The following is a 27,186-nucleotide window of genomic DNA, read 5'->3' as shown; positions in this document are numbered from 1 at the left end:
TTGTTATACGCAATCATCTGTTTTATTTCAAAACATGTCTACACTGCATTGAGCACCAACACAGATGTGACCAAGAAACCCACAGTCCTGTCCCAGCAGGTGATGGGTCCAGTGTATGACTTGGGGTTGACTATTATTTTTCACAGTGAGAGAAAAAAAGAGAAGGTAGGAAAGATGAAACGAACATTATTCCCAACTCCTGTTCAGGAATCTGACAGATGATACAGAGGATATTTAAGAGATTTGTAAAGTTTTTCCAAAGACCCTTCTCCCCATCAGTTGATGTTCAAATATGGAACCTGGGCTGGTGAAGCAGCTGGACTTGAGTGACACTAGAGTATACTGTTTAAAATTACATCCACACATTACTGCAAAAGATAGAGGAACAGGCCATGCCAAAGTAGACTGATAGTTTACTTTTTCCTGTTTTATGAACCCGTACAAGATTAGAGGCTATCAGAACTGTACAACCACAACTGTGATATAGCATCTGCTCGGTACAAAAATTTTTTGTGTAGGAGAAAGAATTCAGTTGACCTACGGGGAGAAGTGTCCTGAGTTGGATGGTGCCAATACAGAACTGTCAATTGTGGCCCCACAGAAATATGTGGGATCTCATAAAGACCAGAAATATCTTTCATTTTAAAATAAAGTCTCTAAATCCAGCTGCTTTTTAAAAACCAGTATTCCCATATCTTTCTTCCGAGGCAGAAAGTAAATGTTAGGAAACTGGCAGGTTCTCTTTCTCAGAGGCACACACAGGGTTTGGGGGTCACTGTGGTTCTCGGTTCCTGGAACACTTGAGCCTCTGGCACCATTGGGCCTTCAGCAGCCTCCTCGGCATCCAGGGCTGAGGTCCTCATATTCCAGAGCAAAGCAGCCAATCTGGAGGACTTGAGTCAGGGGGAAGAGAGAAGGTCACCCCTTTAGCTCTGGATCCCCATCATCTGAGGGAAGTGGAAGGGGGCAGGTAGAAGCAAACCTTTGTTTCATAAAGTCGTCACTGGAGCAGGCAGCCGAGCACACCGAGGCCCTGTCGGTGCCCTTGTTGTGAGACACAAAATGCCTTCCCCAAAGTACAGATTTCTGTTGATGATCTAAAATAGATACCTTTGAAATGATTTACCCAGACCAGTGAAAGGCAGTTGCTCATTACATATTATGTAAGTTTAGATTTTCTACTTGATTATTCACACCAAATCAGGCTTTAAAAACAGACCCAATTAGACTGGAATGCATACATTTCAACAGATCAGAAACTGCAAAATGCTTATGCCACTTACTGCCATAGCTTTACACCCAAGGACGCCATTGGTATAAATATTTCCAAATTCCTTTGCATTTTAACAACAACAGAGAACAATCAGAACAAAGACATGATTTCAGTTTCTAACATCGATTGGATTATATTGTCTACCTTAGTTACACATCAGATGACATAGTTTTGCTCCGTTTTCTATGCATTTTGTCTTTTAAATCATCTTATACAAAATTTATATTAGAACAATTTTTTTTTCAAAAGACAAACGCTTAGAGAAGCAAGTCTTATGAATACTCTTTCCTTCCATTACTTTTGGCAAGTGGCGGAATCACCGTGGATTTTTGAGTGCAGTGGTGAAGCATTTCCACAGGTCATCTTCTCCACACGCTCAGGGATGGGGGGGGGAAGTCGGAAACTCTCTTTTTTAAAACATATTGGCAGGAGGGCACAATTCTTCAGCTCTTTAGGGCCTGTGAAAACAAAGAGAAAGGTGACGGTCACTTCTTTTACTGGCACCGTGACCAGTAATCCCGTAAGTCATTGTTCCTATTGTTCTTTGTCTACGTCTTCCAGTTCTGGATTATGGGGCTCTTCTCTCCCCGCTCAGCCCTCCTCCAGGCCTGGTCCTCACACCCAGGGTCAGATTCCCAGGCATTTCCAGACACATAAATCTGCAACTGTATTGCTAACTGTGTCCCTCGACCCCCCAGTTGTATAGCATTTATCCTTCCCCACCCAATCATATATTATCCCCCCAACAGATGGGTTTTCATTCAAGTTCACTTAGTTGGAAAATTAAGACAAGAGGTCAAATTTGGTGAGATCTCAATGGAAGTCAACTAAAGAGCCATCTCTGGCACTTTCTTGGAAATTTGTAAGGCCCCAAGTAGACACCTGTTCTTCTGGGGAAGCTTCAGGTGTAGTGCTTACGGAGGTTGGTGGCCTTTATTTGGAGGTTTCTATTAGTTCAAAGGTTGGAAATGGCTGCCCTCATTTACCTATCACACGGGCCTAAGATATTTACTTACGAGTACCTTCCTGACATTTTTCGAACAAACACAGTGATGATTCCACCAATGAATCCAATGGCTAGTAAGACCCCAACTATGATTCCAACCAGGGTCACTGTTGACAAGCCACCTGATTGAGAAGAAAAAAAAAGCATAAGCCCCAGATAAACAAATACACCAGCAATAAACAATGCCACTGGCCCACTGTAGATAACAAATGATGTTCTATGTTGTTTCTCCTGTATTCAGTGGGAGTTGACTTAGGAAGGGAGAAATGTTGGGTTATTCTAATCTCATATTATGAATGGAAAGTTTTCTGGGTCTCAAGATCTATCAAGCATACCACTCCTACTAGGTGGTTTCACTGTTAATTACTGGGTAGCGTTTGTGTACACACAGCTACTAAATTAGCCCCTATTTTCATTCTTAGGAATGATAAATTGTGATATGACACCATTTTCCATAGCTGTCATTAAGTGAATAGACTCATTTGCATTTTGCTTATTTTCAAATACAGGCTTTTCTCTCTTAAAAGAGGTTTGAAACCTGTTCTCAGAAGGTTTGTATTCTGCTCCCATTGACTACAATCCAGGAAAGCGTGTAATTCATCACAAAGATTAAGTTCAAAGAAACCTTTTTTAAAACATGAGAATATTTTGGTACCAAAATCTAACCCACCTTTCTCAACTGTTGTTGGGTTTTCTCCATCTGTTTTCCCTAAAAAGAGAGAGATGTAATGATATAGAATTATTAGGATTTAGTAACTATAATTTAACAATTGGCAGAAGATGAATTTACCCTAAATGGAAGGTAGCAAAACACAAGCAAAGAGGATAATTTCTTAAGTAAATTGGATCAGGGGATTTTTAAGCAAGCTCTGACATGATCTTGTTTCAAAACTATTATTATTGAATTTATGAATGCTTCTTCACACCTATGGGTCTGTAGTTCTTTTGTGAATGTTACTTTTTTTCTCACCCACTGTAGAGAGCAGTGTCAAGGAAACGGACCCATAGAGATCTTAAATAAATAGTCAAAGATTTCAGAGGTTAGGGTAACAAAAGAATCCAAGCCCCTTGATTCTTGGTCCAATGTCAAGATCATGGAAAACTCACCCATTATGATGAGGTCTATTTTGAAGAAACGTCATTCTGAGAGCAAAATGTTTTGGAAGTTGTGGTCAAGACTGTGATTTGCCTCGTGATATCAATTTCCTAGCAAAATCCAGATCTTACAGGGCACATGATTTTAATGAGAATATATCCTTTGTATTTATGGCACTATTATTGTAGCATTTCTATCTGCAGCTAAACTTAATCCAATAGTTACAATGTGAATATTCTCATTTACCAAGCATGTGAAGTTGTTTAATTATGAATACCTTCCTGTAAGTAATAAAACTGTGAGTTTCTTTCAGGTAATTTTACACAATTTATTTTAAAAAATAAAGGCCTTTTGTTTTGTTTCTCCCATCAACTTCTTTGTATACTGAGTCCTTCACTTCTCTGGGTGGTAGGTGTTTATGAAGAAGTCAAGAGGCCTCGATATAATGAGACAATGGAGAGAAGTGATGCAATCAGGCCCTTCCCTAGAAACTTAGTTCACAATTTGCAAAATACCAGATACCCAATAGCTTTCCTAATCAAAGGTGACACCAGCCAACCATCAGCTATAAGATGCCCTCTTTTTCTAACGGTTGAGTTGGAAAGAAGTCATCCACTCTGTACCAAATCCATCTTCAAAAAAAAGACATCTCTTCAAGATGGCCCCAGGGTATGGGTCCTTGAACCCAGCTCTCCCTGCATGAGCGGAACTCACAGCTCTACAGCATTTACGTGGAGCTCAAGCTGATCGCGCCAACCCAGTTGGGAGACTGGGAGATTGTTGGTTTTGAAGCCTGCCCAGGACAAAGGTGTCATCAAATCAACTCCCTAAATGTTATACCTGGCTGCCAACTACCAGTAGAGACAGGTCATGTCTTTTGAACATGGTAGCCGCATACTGGGCTCACAACATAACATTATCACCATCAATGACGTCATTTGTCACAAAATACATCACCGAAAATGAAGTTTGTGGAAGATTCATTACCAAATTAGAGTTTACTAGTCTTGTACCCGCTAGCTCCCTCCCAGTTATACCGACTGTGATCATGCAAGTGTGTCATACATATGGACATCATCAAACTGGGGCGTTTCTTGGGAAAGACATCTGCTGCCCTAATGAAATTACCTCTTAAAAAACCAATTGTTGGGCTTCCCTGGTGGCGCAGTGGTTGAGAGTCTGCCTGCCAATGCAGGGGACACGGGTTCGAGACCTGGTCTGGGAAGATCCCACGTGCCGCAGAGCAACTAGGCCCGTGCGCCACAACTGCTGAGCCTGCGCGTCTGGAGCCTGTGCTCCGCAACAAGAGAGGCCGCGATAGTGAGAGGCCCGTGCACCGCGATGAAGAGTGGCCCCTGCTCGCCGCAACTAGAGAAAGCCCTCGCACAGAAACGAAGACCCAACACAGCCATAAATAAATAAATAAATAAAATTTAAAATAATAATAATAATAATAATTTTTTTAAAAAAGAATGCAAAATCTAAAAAAAAAAAAAAAACACCAATTGTTTATAATTACATTTTAACTCACATGTGAAAATTTCTTGGAACACTGATGCATGAAGTGGGAATGCGCCATAATCACAGTTTTTGTGAAAGGGTGGGGTAGGGGACAGGATAAGAGAGTAACCATGAGTATTTTCCAGTTAATTGAGAATTTTTATTTTTAAGGAATAGGAGAAATATCCTGGTATGCTATAAAAACTAGTCAACTTGTAATGCTCCATTTTCTGCCGCTAATTAGCTGTGAACTCTTGTTACAAATGATCAATGCTTCTCCAAAATTTTGAAATGCTTTCCAATGACCAATTATCAATATATTGACGATTCTTTCCTTGCTTAGCCCTATTTGGTTCTCTCTGGTGTTTAATGTTAACCATTTCTTTAGCATCTTGGAGTAACCATAGGCTTTATTTTCAAAGCATGTTATAAAACTTTTGTTATCTTTGTGGTAAAATACACAACATAAACTTTACTATCTTCACCCTTTTTAAGTGTACTGTTTGATGGTATTAAGTACATTCACACTGTTGTGCAAACATCACCACCAGCCATCTCCAGAACTCCTTTTCATCTTGCAAAACTGACACTGTACCGATTCCCCACTCCCTCCTTCCCCCAGCCCTGGCAACAACCATTCTACTTTCTGTCTCTATGATTTTGACTACTCTATGTATCTCATCTAAGTGGAATCACTTAGTGACTTGGTGACTGGCTTATTCCATTTAGCCCTCAAGGTTCATCCATGTTGTAGCACATGTGAGAATTTTCTTCCTTTTAAAGGCTGCATAATACTCCATTGTATGTATATGACACATTTTGTTTATCCAATCATCTGTCCGTGGATAATGGGGTTGCTTCCATGTTTTAGCTACTGTGTCTACTGCTGCTATGAACATGGGTGTACAAATATAACACATTTAAAAAATCTTCAGAAGTGCTACAGAGTTTTTAAAACCAGATTGGCGGTTGGGTCTGGAAATGCATATTAAACAGTAAGGGATAACTTTCTAAGTGTTCAGCTGTGCAACTGGTTTCAGGAACCACAGCTTTAGGGAAGGTCCTTATGTTTGCTTTCATTTAAAGATGAAAACACCTAACTATATAAAATGATTATAGAAAATTGCTTGAGTTAGCAAGCACTCATTGCAGTTATTAGAGGATTAGTTCCTTTTCTCTTCCACCCCTATCTACTACAAAATAAGGTATATTTTAAAAATATCCCAAACAACTGAATTTCTCTTAAGAAAGTTCTGGAAATAGGAGGCTCTTTCCCTTGCTAAGTTGTAATGGCAATGATCTTTCCTCATGCTCATTAGTGATGGTCTAAACCTCATAATAATGACAAAGACTCAAAGTTGTCCCAAAGAGTTTCACCTCAAGGGGTCCCATTCACTTTGCTGCAGGTACCAACTGTGAATCACAAGCACAACCCCAAATCCTGGTAAGACTGGTTTAGAGTAGATTCTTGCTTCATGTGTACAGACATGAACTCAGTGTAAGATGATAAATGTTAGCATAGAATCTACTAAGATTTACATAGGTTGCCTAAGTTTTACGCTTTTGGGTGTCAACACAAAGTTCTTAGTGTGGCATTATATCAGGTTAGGGTCAGCAATATGACACCAGTAGCTACCTAACTTGCCCCTGTGGAGGCATTATCACTAGTTGTCATTTAAGGTTAGAAAGCTGCCTTCAGCAACCCAATAAATACAAATTCTGATCCTACCACAGAAAGCTTGGTTCAAAATTTGTGCTTGCATTCCAATATGTGCCCTATTGATTATTATATTTGTTCGTGGATTTTTTGGAATACACTGATTATGCAAAAGAAGATCAACCCCTACCGGGGTGTCTGGTTTTCTTACCCGGGGACCGACTAGTTGCCACATTCGGGGCTGTGGTGCTCTGGCTTTGTCCTTGGGAGTGGGTTGTGCTTTCCGCAGTTGGCAGGTCCTCTTTGTGACCGTCTGTTATACTCTTTGTTCTTGTCGGCATCTATTAGAGATGTAAATGAGGCAAAACAGAAATAAAACCTAATGCTTTATACTCTGCCTTATAACAGAAATGGATTTAAGGTGGCATAAATGTATAATCTATATGATGACCTAAATTTAAAGTGGAAACAAGAAAACAAACATAAAGAAACAACAAGAATGGGGATAGGAATAAAATCCTGAAATAAATACCAAATGTTTAGCATGCTGACTTCCTAAGGTCTAAACTCCTCAGAAAATACTGGGGCACGAGGCATTAATTCTTTCTCTTCCTTGAACTTGAATGGCACTTTTCCCCTGTAACATTTATTTGGCACATACTACGTTGTATTATTTTTAATGCCCTTCCTCCCCCAATCAGAGTGATAGTTAGCCTTTACTATTTGCCAGCCCCTCTAAATACCTTCTCATTTACACCACAAAAACCCCTAAGTAAATTCTATTATTAGCCCTATAGTATGAATAAGGCTTAGAGAGATCAGATAATATGCCCAAGCTCACAGAGCCAACAAGCAACAGAACAAGACTTGGAAATGGTTCTGTTGACTCCAAAGTTCATGCCAATGTAGCATTCAACAAATATGCTAGTGAGCACAGGCAACAAAAACAAACATAGATCAATGGGACTACATCAAACTTAAAAATTTTGTGCATCAAAGGACACAATCAACAGAGTGAAAAGGCAGTCTATGGAATGGGAGAAAATATTTGCAAATCAGATACTTTAATATCTGATTAAAGTATATAGAACTCCTACAACTCAATAACAAAAAAATCAAATAACTTGATTTAAAAAATGGGCAAAAGGACTTGACTTCCAGTCTTTTTTTTTTGGCTGTGCCGCACGGCATGCAGGATCTAAGTTCCCTGACCAGGGATCGAACCCATGCCCCCTGCAGTGGAAACACAGAGTCCTAACCACTGGACGACCAGGGAGTTCCCTGGGCAAAAGGACTTGAGTAGACAAATCTCCAAATATGATATGCAATGGCCAAAAAACATACAAAAGATGCTTAATATCACTAATCATCAGAGAAAAGCAAATCAAAACCACAATGAGATTATTGCCTCACACCTGTTAGGATGGCTACTATCAAAAGAACAGAAAATAACATGTTGGCAAGGATGTGGAGAAACTGGAACCATTGTGCACTGTTGGTAGAATGGTTGCAATCACTACGGAAAATAGAATGGAGGTCCTTAGAAAAATTAAAAATAGAGCTACCATATGATCCAGCAACCCCACTTCTGGGTGTACACCCAAAAGAATTAAAAGCAGGGTCTGGAAGAGATATTTGCACAACCATGTTCATAGCAGCACTATTCACAATAGCCAAGAGTTAGAAGCAATCCAAACGGATGAAGAAAATGTGGTACATACAATGGAATATTATTCAACCTCAAAAGGAAAAAAATTCTTACACATGCTACAATATGGATGAACACTGGGGACATTATGTTCAAGCATACTGAAATAAGCCAGTCACAAAATATCCTTGCATGTGATCACATACATATAATAAGTAACCTTGCATGTGATCACATACATATAATAAATATCCTGGCATGTGATCACATACATATAATAAGTAACCTTGCATGTGATCAAATACATATAATAAATATCCTTGCATGTGATCACATACATATAATAAATATCCTTGCATGTGATCACATACATATAATAAATATCCCTGCATGTGATCACTCACCAGAGCTGTCAAGCCAGCAGACTGATGGGTCTCTCCACCGGCACCTGGGGTCACTGTGTAATCTTCCACACGCAGGGTCGCCTTGTCTTTTTCCACACCTGTAGTCATGGCATCTTCTGGCCGGACTGTGCTGGCTGAAAAGGAAAGACTGAGTCAGACCTTAACGTGGAAATCATGTGGGCAGACCTAACTGGCCAGCTTCAGTCAGGTTATTTTCTTTTCATTTCTTTTGGGTATTTTTTTCTTTTTAGGATGGTTGTCATTCTGGCTTAACACAAACCATTCTACATACATACAACTGCCTGGTTATCTCCATTGTAAAAGAAAGGAAGATGGGAATATAAAAAGGTGAAGCAGGCAGCCCCTCCCTGGTATCCCACTGAGGTATGCTGGATGCGGGGTGTACACTTTGCCTTTTCAATAATGAACCTGATTCTTCCTGGTGCCATTTCATACAATGAATTAATGCATTCGGGTCAACTGAATATCATTTAGACCTAGAAGAATAACCTGGAAAGATTTCTAAAAATGCTAATTAGCAGGCTCTCTCCCAAACCTACTGAATCAGAATGTCCAAAAGCAGGGCCTCCTTCTTTTTAAAATCAATCTCACTCTCCATTTAATTTTGAGACTGTTGTCTGCTTGAATGATTAGAATCTCTGGCTCTGACCACAGACCTCATAGACGACACACAGTTCAACCTCTTCTTTTACGGTTGGGGTTATCGCCTACAGGGGAGATCAGTAATATACTTAAGGATGCCGAGATAACCAATAGAACTTTTAGTGCGCCCAGAGCTATACTAAAGAGAGACCTCACAGCCCCTGGCACTGGCTTTTCTGCATTACCACTGGATGAATGACCCCGTGTGCCAACGAGAAAGGTTTCCAGAGGAGGAGGGGATGGGTGGGGTGGGATTGCAGGTTGAATTCCAGGACTCGGGAGAGAACTAGAAGTGGCCTCTTCTTCACCCTCTACCTCAATGATCGGAGCTAATCCTGACCGAGTAGGAGCACCATCTCAACTCATCAAATAACCCTCTTCACAAGTTAAAACAAATCTGACTCATTGGTCATGGGTTCCCTCTCCAGACTCAGAGTGGCTCTGGAAGAAATTCCATGACTAAATGCAGTTGCAAAATAAGTGAGCACACACAGCCCAGGAGCAAGAGCGAGGGGGTGCTTGGAGACTTATGTGCTTAACTGAAGGGCAGATGTTCATATCTAGACAGTGCCTAAGTGAGTGATCTGGCCCTTGCCTTAAGATTCCTTATTTTTCCCATATTTAGATAGCTCAGCCAAAGTCACAGCTAATAAGTATTTGATCACAGCTTTTTTGCTGATGCATAGAGGAAGGAAACCTCTAGAGTAAGTTCTCTTGTTCCATAAGCCTTCTTTTTGCACTGAGGGTCCTAATCCAGTGCTGCCAATCGACGTTCTGGATGAGCCTCCCAAGCATATGCATTTACTTTTCATCTGGGGTGGGGGGAAAGGCTTTCACTAGTTAGCAATAACTGAATACCTCAGTGCCTGCAAATGGATTGCCTCCCTTTTTGGCTGGTTGCTGGGGTGGGGGTGGGGGTAGGGGTAGTGAGCGGCTCCTGCTAAGGATTTATGACCATAATCTCAGCAAATGTTGAATGTATTTTTTTTTTTTTGGCTGCATTGGGTCTTCTTTGCTGCGCTCGGGCTTTCTCTAGTTGTGGGGGGTGGTGGCTTCTCTTGTGGAGCATGAGCTCTAGGTGCGCGGGCTTCAGTAGTTGTGGCACACGGGCTCAGTAGTTGTGGCACGCGGGCTTCAGTAGTTGTGGCTCGCAGGCTCAATAGTTGTGGCGCACGGGCTTAGTTGCTCCGCGGCATGTGGGATCTTCCCGGACCAGGGCTCGAACCCGTGTCCCCTGCATTGGCAGGAGGATTCTTAACCACTGTGCCACCAGGGAAGTCCCAAATGTTGAATGTAGTTATCAAGCTCAAGGGGAAATATCCCTTTGCTAGGCAAGCAGTCTTTATTAGAAAACTAAGCATCCTATTTTCTTTTTTTCCATTCCTGGTTTGAACTCAGTTAACAGACCATCCATTTAAAAAATGTTTTCTGGAGTGTTCAGCAAAATCACTTACTATATGGCATCCACTAGCTTTAAAAAGCAAAATAAAACCACCCTTGCTTTAAACAAATTAAGTACTGAATGAAGTTAGTTTGAATTCTTTCATAGAATGTTCAGTTCATTGAAAGCGTAACTTGATAAAAATTCCTTCTTGTTCTTTTCTACTCTTGGCCCACAGACCCAAGGACTAAAATTGCTCTGAATAGACAAAGGACATTTTATGAATGACACTCATGATTAAGAGGCATTTCTTTTGTCTCACTGCCCTGGCGTTCTTTTTGCTCCATGGGAAAGTTGATCTTTAACAAGAGATGCTCAATTCTCCCTCTCATTATTTCGGCTGAAGGTTTTCCTGGGTGAAGGGTTCCTACGACCCCAGCTGCTGAGTTTCCAGCCAGCATTTGACATCCTCTTCTCTTGAATGGCGAAATTCAAATCATGTATTGATGCCTTCGCTCCCCAATCCTTTTTTTCTTCCTAAGACACGTGTGTGCACAGGCAACACGCACAACTGTTTATATAAGTTCAGCGATGAACCGACAATAACAGAGTCTGTTCTGGAGCGGTGTCCCCTTACGCTCACATGAACACCTTTTTCCTGCCACACCCAGCCTCCTCCAGCCTGCCGGTCAGAACCAATGGAAGTTTCCAAATATGGCTGTAACCCATCCATTTGCTTTGGAATTTGTGTGTATGTGTTATTTTTTAAAAAGGTACTACCTCTAAGAAGATGATGTGATAATTTGATTTGATCTTAAGGTTTCTAAGTTTGAGAACAAATGAGCACTGAAGAGATGCTTATTGGGATAAAAGTGTTAATTATGAATCATTTTTATCTTAGCATTAAAGTCTAATAGCTCCAAAGAAATTATTCTAGTTTCCATACATTTATGGGATGGCATTTCTTTTAAAATATTTTAGAATTTGGATGGACTACTAAATCACACTGTTACTGTGATTGTCTTGCAACAGTCCCAAATTCTTGATTAAAAGCCTTTGTGTAAGTGTTTTCAGTCTTGTGGTTTTATTTACGCTTCTCTGATTTGTGCTGGTGAGTTGTTCCATCTGTTTGCTGGCCGATGGGAGTGTCTTCTCTTGTGACCATTTTTCTCTTATGTTATTCACCTTTTTAAAATAATTTTTAAGTGCTCTCTATGCCTTAAGAATGTATTCTTTGGAATAGATGCTACAATCTTTTTTTTTAACTAATTGGCATGTCTCTTTTGTAAGTGGCAAGGTCCATCACTAGTCAAACTTATTAAGCTTGTTTTGTCCCTCTAATGTCATACTTACAAACCCTTCCTCAAGATTATGTAAATATTCATCTATATTTTCCTTAAGGTTCTTTCTATTTGTCTTGTGTTTATCTTAAAGCATGATGTAAAATGGGAATATAAATTTGATTTTCCCCCAAGGATTAAACTGTCATTTCAATAACTCCTCTTTTCCTCTCTGCTTCAAAACTAACTCTCATTGAGACAAATGGTTTCTTCCAAATACTGTGTCATGGTATTGGGAGAAACCTTTAGCACAAGGACCAGCCTAAATGACCTGGGCACTGCCGTCTGCCCCTGTGCCCCCTACATTCCACCGTCTGTCTGCAGACTCTTTCCAGAACTGATTCCTAAATCTGTGTTCCCCTCGCCATCATCTCCCTCTTCCTCTTCACATCAGCTGACCGCTGCTGAGCTAATTCTGTGCCAGGGATGTAGTTAGAATAAAACAGGGTGCAGAGAGCAAGCAAGGAGAGGGCGCCACACTCGAACAGAAGTGCACTGAGATCTTTCCAAGTCATAGGTTCTGCTGAGGGCAGGAGGAACAGCATTACAACAGCACCCTCTCTCCCATTTGTTCAGCAATGTAGGGTTTACATGACGTCTTCAGGCTGACTTTATATCACAAGGTGGGTTGCACTGGCATTTTTGTCCCCATTGATCAGATGAGGAAGGTGAGGTTGACAAAGGCCCTCCTTGACCAAACCTTAGTGAGGCTCCTCTGAGCCCTCTTCTCAATGAGGCCATGGCCTTAGGCTTCCGTGTCCATCATTGCAGAGTCCAGTTTCAGCAAGAACCCTGCTAAGTCAGGTTAGAGACAATCGCTCGACCCCTCGATACCTGATCAAGTTCCCCATCTCCCACCTTTGATGTCTAAGTCCCTGGACTGCCTTTAGCAAGAATCCTATAAGGCCAGTTTAGCAAGAATCCCCCCGAGGTCTCTTCTTCATAATTTTCCATCCACTGCCCCTCACTCTGCTCCTTGGCTACAAATCCCCAGCTGTCCTTATTGTATTTGAAGTTGAGCCCCATCTCTCTCCCCTATGGCAATAGTCTTGAATAAAGTTTTCCTACTGTTTGAACAAGTGCCAGAATAACTTTCTTTAACAAGGTCAGAAGTTAAACCATTTGCCAAGTTGGCCTGGCCAGTGAGTGGATGCAAAGCCAAGTGTTTTGCCTGCTCATTGGCTCCCAAGACCCTTTTGTGCCTCTATGACAGCTGTTGCCTGGCAAATGCCCACCCGCCCCGGGTTCTGACATCCTTCCTCTTCACCCCCATCCTCATCCTCCCTTAAATTATAATCCTGTAAAGAAGATGTGGCACATATATACAATGGAGTATTACTCAGCCATAAAAAGAAACAAAATTGAGCTATTTGTAGTGAGGTGGATGGACCTAGAGACTGTCATACAGAGTGAAGTAAGTCAGAAAGAGAAAAACAAATACCGTATGCTAACACATATATATGGAATCTAAAAAAAAAAAGTTCTGAAGAACCTAGGGGCAGGACAGGCGTAAAGATGCAGATGTAGAGAATGGACTTGAGGACGCAGGGAGGGGGGAGGGTAAGCTGGGACGAAGTGAGAGAGTGGCATGGACATATATACACTACCAAATGTAAAAGAAATAGCTAGTGGGAAGCAGCCGCATAGCACAGGGAGATCAATTCGGTGCTTTGTGACCACCTAGAGGGGTGGGATAGGGAGGGTGGGAGGGAGATGCAAGAAGGAGGAGATATGGGGATATATGTATATGTATAGCTGATTCACTTTGTTATAAAGCAGAAACTAACACACCACTGTAAAGCAATTATACTCCAATAAAGATGTTTAAAAAAAAAGATTAACATAAGATTACATTAACAATGAAAAATGTAAATTATGCACCCAAATAAATTGAATTACAGTATCCAATGTCTTCATAAAAAAAAAAATTATAATCCTGGTTGTCGCAAGCAGTTGCTTCCTTGGGCATCTCACCTCCTCTTATGAAATCCCATCTGTTAGAATCCCCCAGTCAAATTATTTAGTGACCACAACCTCTATTTCCTCAAATGAGTCCCCTTCTCGGACTAAGCATCCAGAAGTGGCAGGTTAGAAGTCAGGTGTGATCTGCCTTACAAAGGCTGTATTTCTCAGAGCAGAGGTTCTCTTGCTTCTACAAACAAAGGAGGCAGCAACGATGCAGACTGGAGCCTTCCGGAGGTTCACCTCTATCTCCTTGAATATTTACTGCACACCTACTATATGCTGGGCCCCATTCTGGGCACTGGAGACAGAGGCGTGAACCAGGTGAGGTCTCCACTCTCGTGGATTTGGGTACTGTTGTGGTGGAGTGCGGGTACTGACAACAAGCAGACAAACAGGGAGAATCTCAAGACAGTGTACCCCCTTCAGGTCCCTGCTCACAGGGCGCTTTCTCGGGAGGCCTTCCTGACCGCCCATGGAAATCAGTACCCCCCTCCCCACACACTAGTATTAGCAAATATTTGTATATTCACTGATCGACTGTCCCACTAGAACATAAGCTCAGTAAAGGCTGTTTCACCTCAATGTCCCCATTGCCTACGATACTGGCACAGGGAAGGCACTCAGTACACATTTGTTGAATGACTGAGTGATCTCCAGGTAGGTGAAGAGCTGGTCTAACTAACCCTGAAGCCCAGAATGAGCTTGGAGCACCACACACTCCAGAAACAGGGTGATCAGTGTGGCTGGATGGTAAGAAAAGGAGAGACCGGGGAGGTGTGGAGGGCCCGTCTGGTGGAACTCTGCAAGGAAGGCGTCTTGATTTCAACTGGAGTAGTAAGGAAGCCAGGAGATGCTCTGAGTGGGGGCAGGACATAACCCCAGTCCCAGGAACCACTCTTAGTGCCATGGAATAAGGTGTGGGTGTCGGGGATGGTGCCGGGGTCAGACGGAAGCTGAGAGATCACTTAGACTGTTGTTCAGGCAGAAGCGGGTGGTGTTTGCACCAGGACAGAGCAGTGGGAAGGGAAAGAACTGGACGGGTAATGGCTGGAAAGCATCTGAAGTCATTACCCCAACAATCAGAAATAAATATGAAACCTCAGCAGCGAGACTTCATTTTACCACCTGCTGCAGCTCTGTGGATAACAACATTTATTTTATTTTTTTAAAGTCTTTTATTGAATTTGTTATAATATTGCTTCTATTTTATGGGTTTTGGGGTTTGTTTTGGTTTTTTGGCCGTGAGGCATGCGGGATCTTTGCTCCCCGACCAGGGATCGAACCCTTACCCTCTGCATTAGAAGGCACAGTCCTAACCATTGGACCACCAGGGAAGTCCTGATAACAACATTTAGAGTATGAATCGGTGAACTGAGAAAAGTAGGATGTTCCCACATGATGCTGAGTCCTTTACTGGATTTCACCTTGTCTTATCAGGACAGCCACAGAAGTCTCCTACATAAGTTTAGGTAAAGAGCCTCTGCCCCATTGCCATCTCCACATGAGGAAGAAGTTCCCTGTGGTCCTATTTCTGCTGACCTGAAGCTTCAGAATCCAACAGCTGGAGATTAAAGTGGGAAAGTTGATTTTAAAAGAAGTCAAGCTGAGTTAGCCCCAGGGTTTCAAAGAAAACCGGTGGTGTTAGCCAATAGACTAAGGCATCTTTCATGTTGTCTGGATTTTCTAGCATCTTGAGCTGCTCCAGCATCTAAATGCACAAATGAAGACGGAAGTCATCCATCTTTGAAGATGGATGACTGCATGGCCTTGGAATGATTTTTGTGGCCATCGAGAAGTAGAATGCTCTTTTTCTTTTCTTGCAACATCCTAGGAAGTTCTGGATTTTCCCTGTAGGAGAAACTGTAAGATAACTGACAAACAAATAATCCCAATTAAATTTGGGAGAATGTAATGCTTTTAGAGGGAGGTCAAAACATCTATTTAGAAAACAAAACCAAAAATACCTGCTTCCGTTTCTTTGCCCAGACACTGGCTTTTATACATTATTTTTCTATCATGTCTCAAACTGTGCTCAGAAGCCCAAAAATAAACACACCCCAAACTGCAGAGGGGTGTCAACCTCCAACATTTTCCAACATTCTGCAGACCACCCACTGTGATCACCGAGATAGTCAGATCTTTGTACAGTCTTTCATCTCCATTCAAGACATCCCCAATTTAGCTGTTTGATGGCACTCCTTTCGTTAACACGATGAGGGTTTCTGCAGCCGGAAGAAAGGTGTACGGACTTTGCTTTTATTTACCACATCTTTTGAGGGACCCCTCTGGTCCCATAGGCTGGCCCACATCCTGACTTGTACAGAAGACTTTCTGTGGAATATTGAAAGCCATTTGCTGACCCAGACCCTCAACTCCTGGCAGACCCCGGGTTGTGGTCAGTACAATCACTGATGTGGCCTGTGGGCTTCCCACCTACCTCCACCCCTTCCAAGGATCCTGGTAAATTGCTTACTGGATCACAGTTTGGCCATGGAGAATCTAGGCAACTCCTAGAAGTCTGGCCACACCACTCAGTACCCCACAGCAACACACGTGCTCTTAATTTTCCTCCAGGCAAAACAGTACAGCCTCCAGCCCACAAAGCCCCATATTCCCCATGCCTGGCACCAGGGTTAAGTATTTAGCAGATGTTTGCTGAGTGACTGACTGAATGAGTACACTTACAGCCAAGTAGCAGATGTCTTTTGAGTTCCCCCTTACCTTGTATTATTCCCACCACGGTCCACCCTGCTTCACCCAAGAGTTGTTCAATGCCTTCCCCTGATGAAAGAGACAGCAGGGCTGAAAAGAGGACACTTCCCCTACGAGGATGAACTTGGCTGCTCTGCCGTTTGATTTTTAATGAGCAGCAGCCGGTCCACTCATTGCGTCCGGTCCTGTCAGCCCATGCAGGCTGAGGCTGAGACTGCCCGCTGTCAGCATCAGGGCTGCGTGCCTCTCCCATAAAACTCAAGAGAAACATGTCATGCCTGCAGAGATCAGACAAGTGTCACTAGTTCCTCTAGAGAAATCAGAAGAAATGCTACCCATTAAGATTTGGAGCAGTGAACATTCCCCTGGCTTCAGAGAAGGGGAGGTTATGCTCAATGCCCCAAGGGGCATTTTTCTTTGACTCCTCTGGGTCACCTCCCAAAGCTGAAGGCAGCGTTCTGAAAGTCTCTGCTGCTGAACATGGCAATAAAGAAAGGAGAGGGGCCAGTGATGGCTGGGGACTCCTGTTTCATTTCAGAAGCAAGGACTCACACCGCTCACTGGCAGGTGGAAGGTGCAGGACACGCAGTCCATAAGACAGGTCTCCCAACCGCATCCATTCTCTTCCCTTCGATGGGGGAAAAGGAATTGAGACCTAGTGTGTACCTTTCACGAATCTTCGCAATCAATCTCCGTGACCATCCACGAGGTAGGTATTTTAATAATGGCGACTATTTTATAGGAGAACGTGCGCAACGTTTGTGCCAAGCACTCTCTTTTGATCTTCACAAAAGCCTTGCAGACTAACATCATCCTCATTTTGTAAATGAGGATGGTGGAGCTGAGAGTAATCTACCCGTGTAGCCAGCAAGGGGTGATGCAGGGGTTACACATCAAAAGATGTGTCATCAACTACTGAGCCTGCGCGTCTGGAGCCTGTGCTCCGCGACAGGAGAGGCTGCGACAGTGAGAGGCCCGCGCACCGCGATGAAGAGTGGCCCCCGTTTGCCATGACTAGAGAAAGCCCTCGCACAGAAACGAAGACCCAACACAGCCATAAATAAAATAAATAAATAAAATTAAAAAAAAAAAAAAAACATCCTCTCCTTCTTCGTGCCTCCATGTGTACTGACATCTAAAAACAAAAAAACAAAAAAACAAAACAAAAAAAAAAGATGTGTCAGACTCCAAAGAAATCCCCCAGCTCTAACCACTCTGTTACACAGCCTTTATGTGTATTGGTTACTTTTCCACAGCTCCCACTCATTCTCCTCCCCCACTCAGCTCCATCACTGCCCACCCAAACCCTACCTACTCTTCATGGCCCAGGGAAAACACCTCTTTCTTCAGAGCCCACCCGCACCCTCCCGAGGTGCCAGGAGAAACTAATCTCCTCTACATTAGTGTAGGGCTTGATAACATCGCATTCACGACTTTCTCCCTACTAGCATTTATCAATTTATCAAACTTCTTGAGGGCAGCATTCCTTTCTGCTGTAAGTCTATGGCCCAGCCACTAGCATAGTCTCTGATAACTGAATGAACAAATGAATGAATAAATATTTACACTTTTCAGGACTCAGGAGAATGAATCAACTTACCCACTCACCCCAACCTCAAAGAGGCCTCAGGACCCTTCAAATACCAAAACTCGAGGCTGTTGGTTACAACCTCAACCAAGATTACTCAACCTGGGGAGAGGTTTCTCTCTTGACCAAGAGAGGAATGTTCTCAGTAAAAAGAGGAAATGAGTCCACAGTTTTGTAGACTGGAATCAACACCTCTGTAATAACTTCTCTGGAACCTGGCCGGGGCCTGCAGTCCTGCACAAAGAGGCCACCTCCTAGGGTGGACCGCTTAGTACTTGAATAACCAAACAACTAAAGCGGGCTTTAGAAGTGCTGGCCTGGAGCGCAGCATCTCAATGGGATGATGGGGTGTTTGGGAAACACTCACCATCTGCTCAGAAACTGAGCTTGTGATTCACGCAGGGCTGTCAGCTGAGCGGGCCCTGATTTTGCAACAGTGAAAAGAGAAGCCCCTTCGGCTCTGACCTCACCATCCACTCATGCACAGATATCCTGCACAGACAGCCCAGCTGTGAGCCCCTACAGGAATGCACAGTATGTAGCTGTGTTTCCACTATCTGCCCTTGGCCTTGAGCCTAAGTCTATTTCTTCTGAGCCTCCTTGCCATCTTTCTCCCTTGTTCCCAAGAATGGGGAATTCAGGCAGCAAACTTTGTGTCCGGGGCTTATTTCTGATGCCATTTTCGTTGAGATCTCCCTAGGTACCCATCAGATACATCAGATTGGATGTCTTACTAGTACCTCAAACTCACTGTGTCTATAAGACAATGCATAACCTCCTGTTCCTTCTCATCACCTTGGTTCCTAATCTCTCATCCCTCCAATCTGATTTCTATCACCTGCCTTCTTGCCATTCCTGCCAAATGGATTGGGCCACTGTGTTTCTTCCCTCTTCCTCCTGCCAAATGTTTACTACGTACCAACCATATGTTCTTTTAAGTGCTGAATAAGACGGGTCCTGCTCTCTTCTCTAAAGAGCAAGAGATGTACACAAATAATTAAAATACAGTGATAAGAACAGCCAAAGCGATCTTGAAAAAGAACAAAGAGAAGGACTCACACTTCCCAATTTCAGAACTTACTACAAAACTACAGTAATCAAGACCATGTGGTTCCAGCATAAGGATAGACGTATAGATCAATGGAATAGAACTGAGAGTCCAGAAATAAACCCACACTTTTATGGGCAATTGATTTTGACAAAGGTACCAAGATAATTCAGTGGAAAGAACTGTCAACAAAATGGTGCTGAGACCACTAGATATCTTCATGCAAAAGAATGGCGTTGGACCTCTATTTCACACCATGATTAATTCATAAAAAATTAATTTCAAATGACTCAAAGACCTCAGCATAAGAGTTACAACTATACAGCTGTTGGAAGAAAACATAAGAGTAAATCTTTGTGACCTTGGATTAGGCAATGGCTTCCTAGAAAAGACACCAACAGTACAGGCAACAAAAGAAAAAAATAGATAAATTAGACTTCATCAAAATTTAAAAAAATTTGTGCTTCAGTGGATGCTATCAAGAGATTGAAAAGCCAGCTCATAGAATGGGAGGAATATTTGCAATTCATATGTCTGATAAAGGTCTAGTATCCAGAATATACACAGAATTCAACAATAAAACATGACAACCCTATTTTAAAATGAGCAAAAGACACAAATAGATATTTCTCCAAAGAAGATATATAAATGGCCTTTAAGCACATGAAAAGAAGTGCGACGTCATTGGTCATTAGGGGAATGCAAATCAAAATTATAATGAGATACCACTCCATACCCACCAGGATGGCTACTATTTAAAAAAAAAAACACTCAGCCAAATGGAAAATAACAAGTGTTGGCAAGGATGTGGAGAAATTGGAACCTTTTTTGCATTGTTGGAAGAATGTAAAATGGTGCAGCTGCTTTGGAAAACAGTTTGGCAGTTCCTCAAAAAGTTAAACATAGAGTTACCATAAGACCTGGCAATTCTACTCCTAGGGACATACTTGAGAGAAAGGAAAGCATATGTCCACACAAAGACTTGTACATGAATGTTCATAGCAGCATTATTCATAATAGCCCCAAAATGGAAACAACCCAAATGTCCATCAATGGGTGAATGGCTAAACAAAATGCAGTATAGCCATATCATAGAATATTATTCTGCCATAAAAAGGAATAAAATTCGGACTCATGCTACAACATGGATGAACCTTGAAAACACCATGCTAAGTGAAAGCCAGACACAAAAGACCACATATTGTATGATGACATTTATATGAAATACCTAAAATAGGCAAACCCATAAAGACAGAAAGCAGATTAGTGGTTGCTAGGGGGTGAGGGAGGGGGAAATGGGAGCAACTGCTAATGGTGTGGGGCTTTGGAGGAGGCAGTGATGAAAACATTCTAATAGTGACAGTGGTGATGGTTGTACAACTCTCTGAATATACTAAAAACCACTGGATTGTTTCATTTAAAGGGGTAATTTTATGCCATGAGAATTACATATCAATAAAAAATTTTAAAGCAGTGATGAGTGGTGTAAGAGGTGAATAAGAAGAAATCAGAAAATGAGGAAAGAATAAGAAGAAATCTGGAGATACTGAGCTACAAGTCTTGCTGGCTCTTATTCCCCCAAATCTGATCTCATTCCCCCTTCTTCTGTAACCACACTTAGTCTCTTTATCTCCTGACTCTCCCCCTCCCCCAAGACTAGTCCCATAAACTAGATTCAATCCCATATGGTGTCCTTATCATTAAGTTTTCTTCTGGCAATCACTATTCATGGCCCAATCTGCTCCCATTTGCCTATTGCCTACAGAAAAAGGTCTACCTCCCACTCAACATGGACTCAGCCTTCTCCCTGATTTCCAGCCCTCCTCAACTTAACACCCATGACTCCAGCCAGCCTTCATGGCTTTTCCCAGCCCTGGGTGCCCACACCTCTTCCCACACAAACTCCAGGTTGTTCTAATTTCCACGCATTTTTTCAAGCAGTCTTTCTTGCCAGGATTGCCCTTCCCTGCCACCCTGCCCAACCAACCCCACCATTTTTCACAGCCAAGATCAAGTCCCATCTTCCCCACAAGGGTTTTTCCAGCTCCTGAAGCCCACAAGAATCTCATCTCCAAACCAGCAGCAGGAAATGGTGTGTGCCACGCAGGACATGACTTTTGTGCTGCCTTGTCTGGATACACCACACACACATCTGCCTTGCCTCTCTGTGTGAGCTGCAGCCCCACTGTATGATTCTGTTCTAACTCTTAAAGTTCTTAATAATATGTGCGCTCTATAAATGTTTAAGGGAACAGGGATCATGTCCTTCAGTTAGGTACCCCAACGTCAGTCTAGTTCTTCAATCTGAATTATGTATCCAACGAATAACAAGTGGAGTTACTGCTGTAAAAGTTACTTGAAATCAACCTGCTGACATCTCTGAGTGTCCTTGGCGGCCACAACCCTAAGCATAGCTGGCTGTTGTGCTGAATGTTTAGGGGTGTGGGCTCTGGGGTTGGGCTGCCTGGAGTCAAGTCTCACCATTGCTATTTTCTAGCTCTGTGTCTGTGTGTAAGTTACTGAAGCTCTCTGAGCCTCTTTACCCATCTATAAAATACAAACAGTTCCTACTTTGTCGGTCTGTTGTGTGGATTAAATGAAGTAGGGCTTGGAAGGTGCTTGACACTAAGCACTCGGTAACTGTTGGCTGTTATTATAGAGTTACTTCTATGAATACAACCCATCCAGAATCTAGTTCCTTTAGTTTTACAGATTCAGAAATTTAATCTTATTACAGGGTGATCTAGCTCAGATGAAACTGTTTCACCCTAGCCAAGCTCATAAGAGGCCAGGAAATCAAATAGCTTATTTAGAATGGGAAATAGTTTCCCAATGCTTTCTACCCATATTTGCTATTCAAGGCGTGCCCTTCTCAAGAGTGAAATACCTGAAATGCTGTCTGGAGCAGATAGAACAAAGTCTGGGGTGAAGCAGTTGGGTGGAATACATTTCCAGACTGTGAAAGAACAGGGATCCCTAATTCACAGGAACACCTTGACTGAGATCAGAAGCCACCAGATAAGACATCTTGCGTACTAGCCGTTAGCAAAGATAACGTTTGCCTCTCCTGACTCACAAAGAAGTTAGTAAGTAAATATTTGTTAAATAAAGGCATTCCTTGGGCAAGGCAGGTTTCACGTCATCTAGTCCTTATTCCTTTCCCCTCCCTGTCTAGATTCTAGGCAAATAGACTCCCTTCTCCTCTGGGCAGGATACCATTCACTGGATCACAGCTTTGCTTATATTAGCTGAGTTTTACTCACCCAGATGGAGACAGTGTGATGAATTACAGGAAATGCTTCGTTCTCATCAGTAACATGTTGACGCATCTTCTAGTGGCCCTTCCCTGCTTCCCACCTATGTTCCATATAACTGTCATTCCCCTGCCTGATACAAATGTAACAGTGACAATTCTTACCTCCCCCGCTCCGGGGGGAGGGACCTCAGTGACCTCTCTCTACTGCCTGGAGCCCTGGAAGCCCTGACCCTCTGGACAGAGGTCGAGAGCACACCTTCCTCCGGAAAGGTGATTATCCTACTGGTAGGTTTGTTGTTTTTTTGGTTTGTGGGTGTTTTTTTTCCCTGCATAAAATTTAGTGTTGCCCTGACAATTTCAGTTTGCAGCTCCTCAGGCAACTAGGTGAATGAGGTGGGCAGGTCTGCAAATTTCCCTCTGAACTTTAGCCCGATTCCCCTCAAAGAATTAAGCCCATCTCCTCTGAGCAATTCCCGGGGCAAAGACACTCGGCCTGATGAAATGGCGGGAGAGCCCGCCCATCCCTACCTGTTGAAGTTCAAGGGAATGCTTGCCGTGGACAAGCCACCATGAGCAGGCTGGTTGGTGGGTGCTGGGGTGAGACAGAGGGAAGGAAACAGCCACCTTATTTTCCTACCTTGGAGAAGGTTGGCAGAATCCTGGTTGTTCCCTAACCTGGCTCCATCTCAGAGGCCTCAGATAAAATGCTTGATCACTTTCCTTCCCCAAAAAGTTTTAAGACATCAGTAGGGAAAGATTCAGAACTCCAATCAAAAGGTGCTTTTATCTCCTGCCCACCCTACGGGAATCCTAAGACTTATCTCAGTAACCCACCCATTCCCCCCCCCCCCAATCATTTGATTCTCTTCCAACAAAACACTCTCACTGGATATTTCTTTGGAATAGCCAAGGAATGGCAGGTTCCTTGGAGAGCCTTACAGGATCTGATTTAGCTTCCTCAAGTGAGTTTCAAAAGGGTACTGCCAAGTACATGAGACTTTTCTCTCTCTACACCCTCCCCCGTAATATTTCCACAAGTGGTAACCTGGCATGCCTGCTCTTGGAAGCCAGAAATATGACAAATATTCAGATAAGCCAGTGGAATTTAAAGCACACTTCGTCGTTTTGCTGGTGAGGACTCCAGTGCGTGCTTTACGCGAGGTGTGCCTCCTCCAAAACTGCGTGGAGTTCAAATCCAGCACTTCAGGAGATGATGAATTACTATCTGGGGAATGAATTAATGAATCCTAGTTTAAGGTACTGTGACATCTTCATTCTTAAAGGAGTATTATGGTTAAGTATTCAATGTAAAGAACTTTTTATACCTTAAAAAAACTTTGTTTTCATGTTTAAGGAGTTTAAAGCAAGGTTAACCTTTAATTTCAAGTTCAATCTTCTTCTCCTCCTTTATTTTTTTCTTCAGTGTGTAATGTAGCAAAAAAAGCTTGAGGTTTGGAGTTAGGCCCATTTTTTGAATCCCGGTTCTGGCATATTCTGAAGATAATAATGGATAATTCAAGGCCTTGTGATGATTAAATGAGGGAACTGTGACATTCCTAGCACATGGTGGGGGATGGGAATGGGAGGGAGGTGGTGTCCTTCCTACTTGGCCACACCATCCACTGTCACTCCAAGGTTTGGGGTCTCTGTAATTCTCAGTATAGAGTTACTCACCGGCCACTCATTACGGAGGCCAGAGAATGAGAAGGGGCCGTGTACCTCTGCTCAGCCTGGGTTCCTCCCTATTTGCCATGTCCCAACTTAGCCTTCTTATGCTTGGATACTTTTTAAAAATGTGCTTTTCTATATTAAATGCTATCTTGGATCTCATACGCCAGTGTAATGGATAGCCTCCCTCACGAAGGCTCTAACAGACCTGAGATGCTTTAAGTGCAACAAAAACTCTTAGCAACTCGTGAAGATTTCCGAGCATCCGAAACTGGCAAGAGTTTTGGGGAAATCACAGGGAAATTTGTTCACCGCATGATTAATCCTGGGTGGACTGGTCCCGGAAAAGCACATGTGGGTTTTCAGCAAGCGGCAGCCTGCAGAATTTCACAAAATAAACAACCTCATGAAGAGGCCCGTGTACGTGTTTTGGATGAAAGTTCAGAGTGAGGGTAGGGCCTGACAAAGGAGGAAAATGCCAGATGTGTGGACAGCAGAGCTCCTTTGAATCCACTAACATCCCAAGAGACAACACATGGGACCAGATTATACAACTGAACCAGATTATAACACTAGATGAGGGAAGCCCAGTGGGGAGTAGACTTCCATGAGAAGGATAATAAAATTCATCACTGTAATTACCCCCAGCCCAGCTCCCCAACAAGAGCCCACAATGGCTCAGCTCAAAGAAGTTACTCATCCATATTCAAGTTGCCTCACTCATTATCCTCAGACAAAGCCTCCTCCTGGGCCTCAAATCCTCGCCAGCAGCCCAGCAACTCTGCATTGACACACAGCCCCCAGGGAGGGGGTCCGGGGGTGCTTCTATCTTTAGCAATCGAGTTGCTAGTACTAGGGGTGGCTGGTTTTTTTCAGACAAGGTTTACCACTTCTTTTTAGGAGAACCGTTGATATTCGGGACTGTCTTTAAGATAATTACGGCTAACCCTTCCCTGGGAGAAAACAGAGGATGCCGCCCAGCGGCCGTCTTTCCTGGGCAGAGCTGGGAAGCGGCTCAGTTTGCGGGCCTCCCACACCTTGCCCCGCTGAGCACAAAATGTTGTCATTTGCACACCGTCTTGCCAAAAAGGAAATGTAACTGAAACGCAGAGCCATGTATATCGCCCTGGAGAGAGAAGTTCCAAAGATAGGACTGCCACGAATAGCTCACGGCCCTGCAAAGAGAGCTGCTCAGTCTCCCCGAAGCAGACGGCCCGGCAGAGAGTAATAGACCCTATATCACTTCCCTAGGGCTGGGTATAATTGTCTTTGTGTGGAGTCCTCCCTCAAACCCCTCCCTTCAAGCAGGATTCTTCTGGCACCAGGCTTACCTCCATCCTCAATTTGGAAAATGAAAAAGAGTTTAATTTCCTCAACCTCCGACTCCAAAGATCACAAGTTAGCTTACAACGCCTTGGACCAATATTCAGTGAGCAACCACTGTGGTGCCAGATATTGTTTGGCCCTGGGGATCAAGGCGAAGACATAGCTGTGTCCATGGGAGCTTACATTCTACTGTGGAAACGGATTAAAAATAAAAACCCAAGAAAAATTAAACACTGACCAATGTGCACGGATGCCACAAACACAGCACACTGAGCCAGGAAGAGGCAAGATGAGAAGAAGATGTAGGAGAAAGAGGGAAAGGGGAGGAGACGATGCAGATAATGGGCAGGCAGAGCTCCCATCATCAGATCCAGTGGAGCGAAGGTCTAAGGAGTCACCAACACTCAGTCACTGGCGCTCCTGGCCAAATTCGACACATGGCCCCAAAGGAACTTAAACCTCAATGTTCACAATCGTCCTCCACTCCCTCACGCACTCAGGACCCTCCACTTCAGTCCTTTCCTCACACACTATCCTCTTCCAATGGGTCTCCACTGGTAGGGTCCTGAGTGTGTCCAACGTGCCCTCCTACAGGGTATAAGACCTGGCAGCCCCCCAGAGGGAGGCAGTCGCAGCACAGGGGAATTCCACCCCCGGCCCCTGTCCCTCCCGATTCCCTGGGCTCAGTTTCTTCTGAGGCCATGGGCGGTCCTCCAATACACAGCCCTGTAGGAAAGCCCAGCGCCGCCAGTGGAAGGCTCCTGGCGGCTACCCTTCCACTCTATCTCTCAGGAGCCATCAGGCGGTGGGCCGCCACCGAGGGAGACCCCTTCTGCTCCCCACCTGCTGCCTGTGGATTCGGGGTCTCCTCCTGGCACCCCGCTCAGCTCTTTCTCTGCGACCCGGCACCAGCAAAACCGCTGTCTCTCGTTCTCCCGGGTCCTCCGGACTCGTGCGCGCACATACACTGCCAGCTCGCCTCTGCTCTCCCGGGCAACCTCAAATACCAGGCCCGGGCATTCTCGCAAGTCCCAGCTCGCTTCGTCCCCGCCAGCAGCTGCAGGGAGCCCCGCCTGCTGGGTCTTACCTCCTTCTGCCAGGACCCAGAGCGATGCGCTTCCCAAAACGAAGAACAGAACTGGCACCTTCCACATTTTCTTAGTTGACTTGCTCTTTGGGGGGCCGAGCAGCTCGTTTCTGTGCTGGGGGAAGATTCTGAAAAAAGCTCCTCAGCCAGAGGCCCTCGCTTGATGGAGCGCGAGACTGGGGGCTGGAAAATGCGGGGAGCAAAAGTCCCAGCGCGGGAGGGGTCCCCGCCTTCGCCCGCAGCGGCCGCCGGAGGAGCAAACTTTGCAGTTGGGAACTTTCGGATCAGAGTCAGCATTTATCTCTCCCGACGAGGGCGGGGGCGGGGACAGCGCGCGCGGTAAGGTGGTCCCAGTTCGGGGCTCCCTAGGACCGCCCCCTGCCTCTGTTTGGCCAGCGCGAAAACGATGACCTCAGGCCAGGTTTAAAGTTACAGGGCCGCGGCTGCGGGGCGCTGCGGGCGCGCGCGGAGGGCCCGAGCCCCGGCAACATTGGCTTTTATTCTGTTCCCCGACAGGAGGCAAAGGGGGCGCAGGCAATACGCGATTTTTTTTTGGGGGGTAGTTTTT

At 43.9% G+C, this 27,186-nt stretch overlaps 1 protein-coding gene across 2 annotated transcripts; it reads right to left on the bottom strand.

Annotated features, from left to right (window-relative positions):
* PDPN (podoplanin) lies at positions 1-26,921 on the bottom strand. Of its 2 annotated transcripts, none has more exons than XM_059895014.1 (6): positions 26,619-26,921; positions 8,585-8,718; positions 6,744-6,873; positions 2,950-2,988; positions 2,290-2,401; positions 1-1,731 (listed from the first exon to the last, which is right to left on the bottom strand). In XM_059895014.1, exons 1-6 carry the CDS (start codon positions 26,683-26,685, stop codon positions 1,725-1,727), a joined length of 489 nt encoding a protein of 162 aa, XP_059750997.1. In that variant the 5' UTR covers positions 26,686-26,921; the 3' UTR covers positions 1-1,724. The 2 variants fall into 2 exon arrangements, with proteins under 2 accessions (XP_059750997.1, XP_059751007.1); XM_059895024.1 differs by having other exon boundaries at positions 2,296-2,401.
* Between the last annotated feature and the right edge of the window lie 265 nt (positions 26,922-27,186).

Source organism: Balaenoptera ricei, chromosome 1, assembly GCF_028023285.1.
Source record: "Balaenoptera ricei isolate mBalRic1 chromosome 1, mBalRic1.hap2, whole genome shotgun sequence".
NCBI lineage: Eukaryota > Metazoa > Chordata > Mammalia > Artiodactyla > Balaenopteridae > Balaenoptera > Balaenoptera ricei.
The sequence above is the reverse complement of the archived record's forward strand: the minus strand, read 5'-3'. Positions and strand labels throughout refer to the sequence as shown.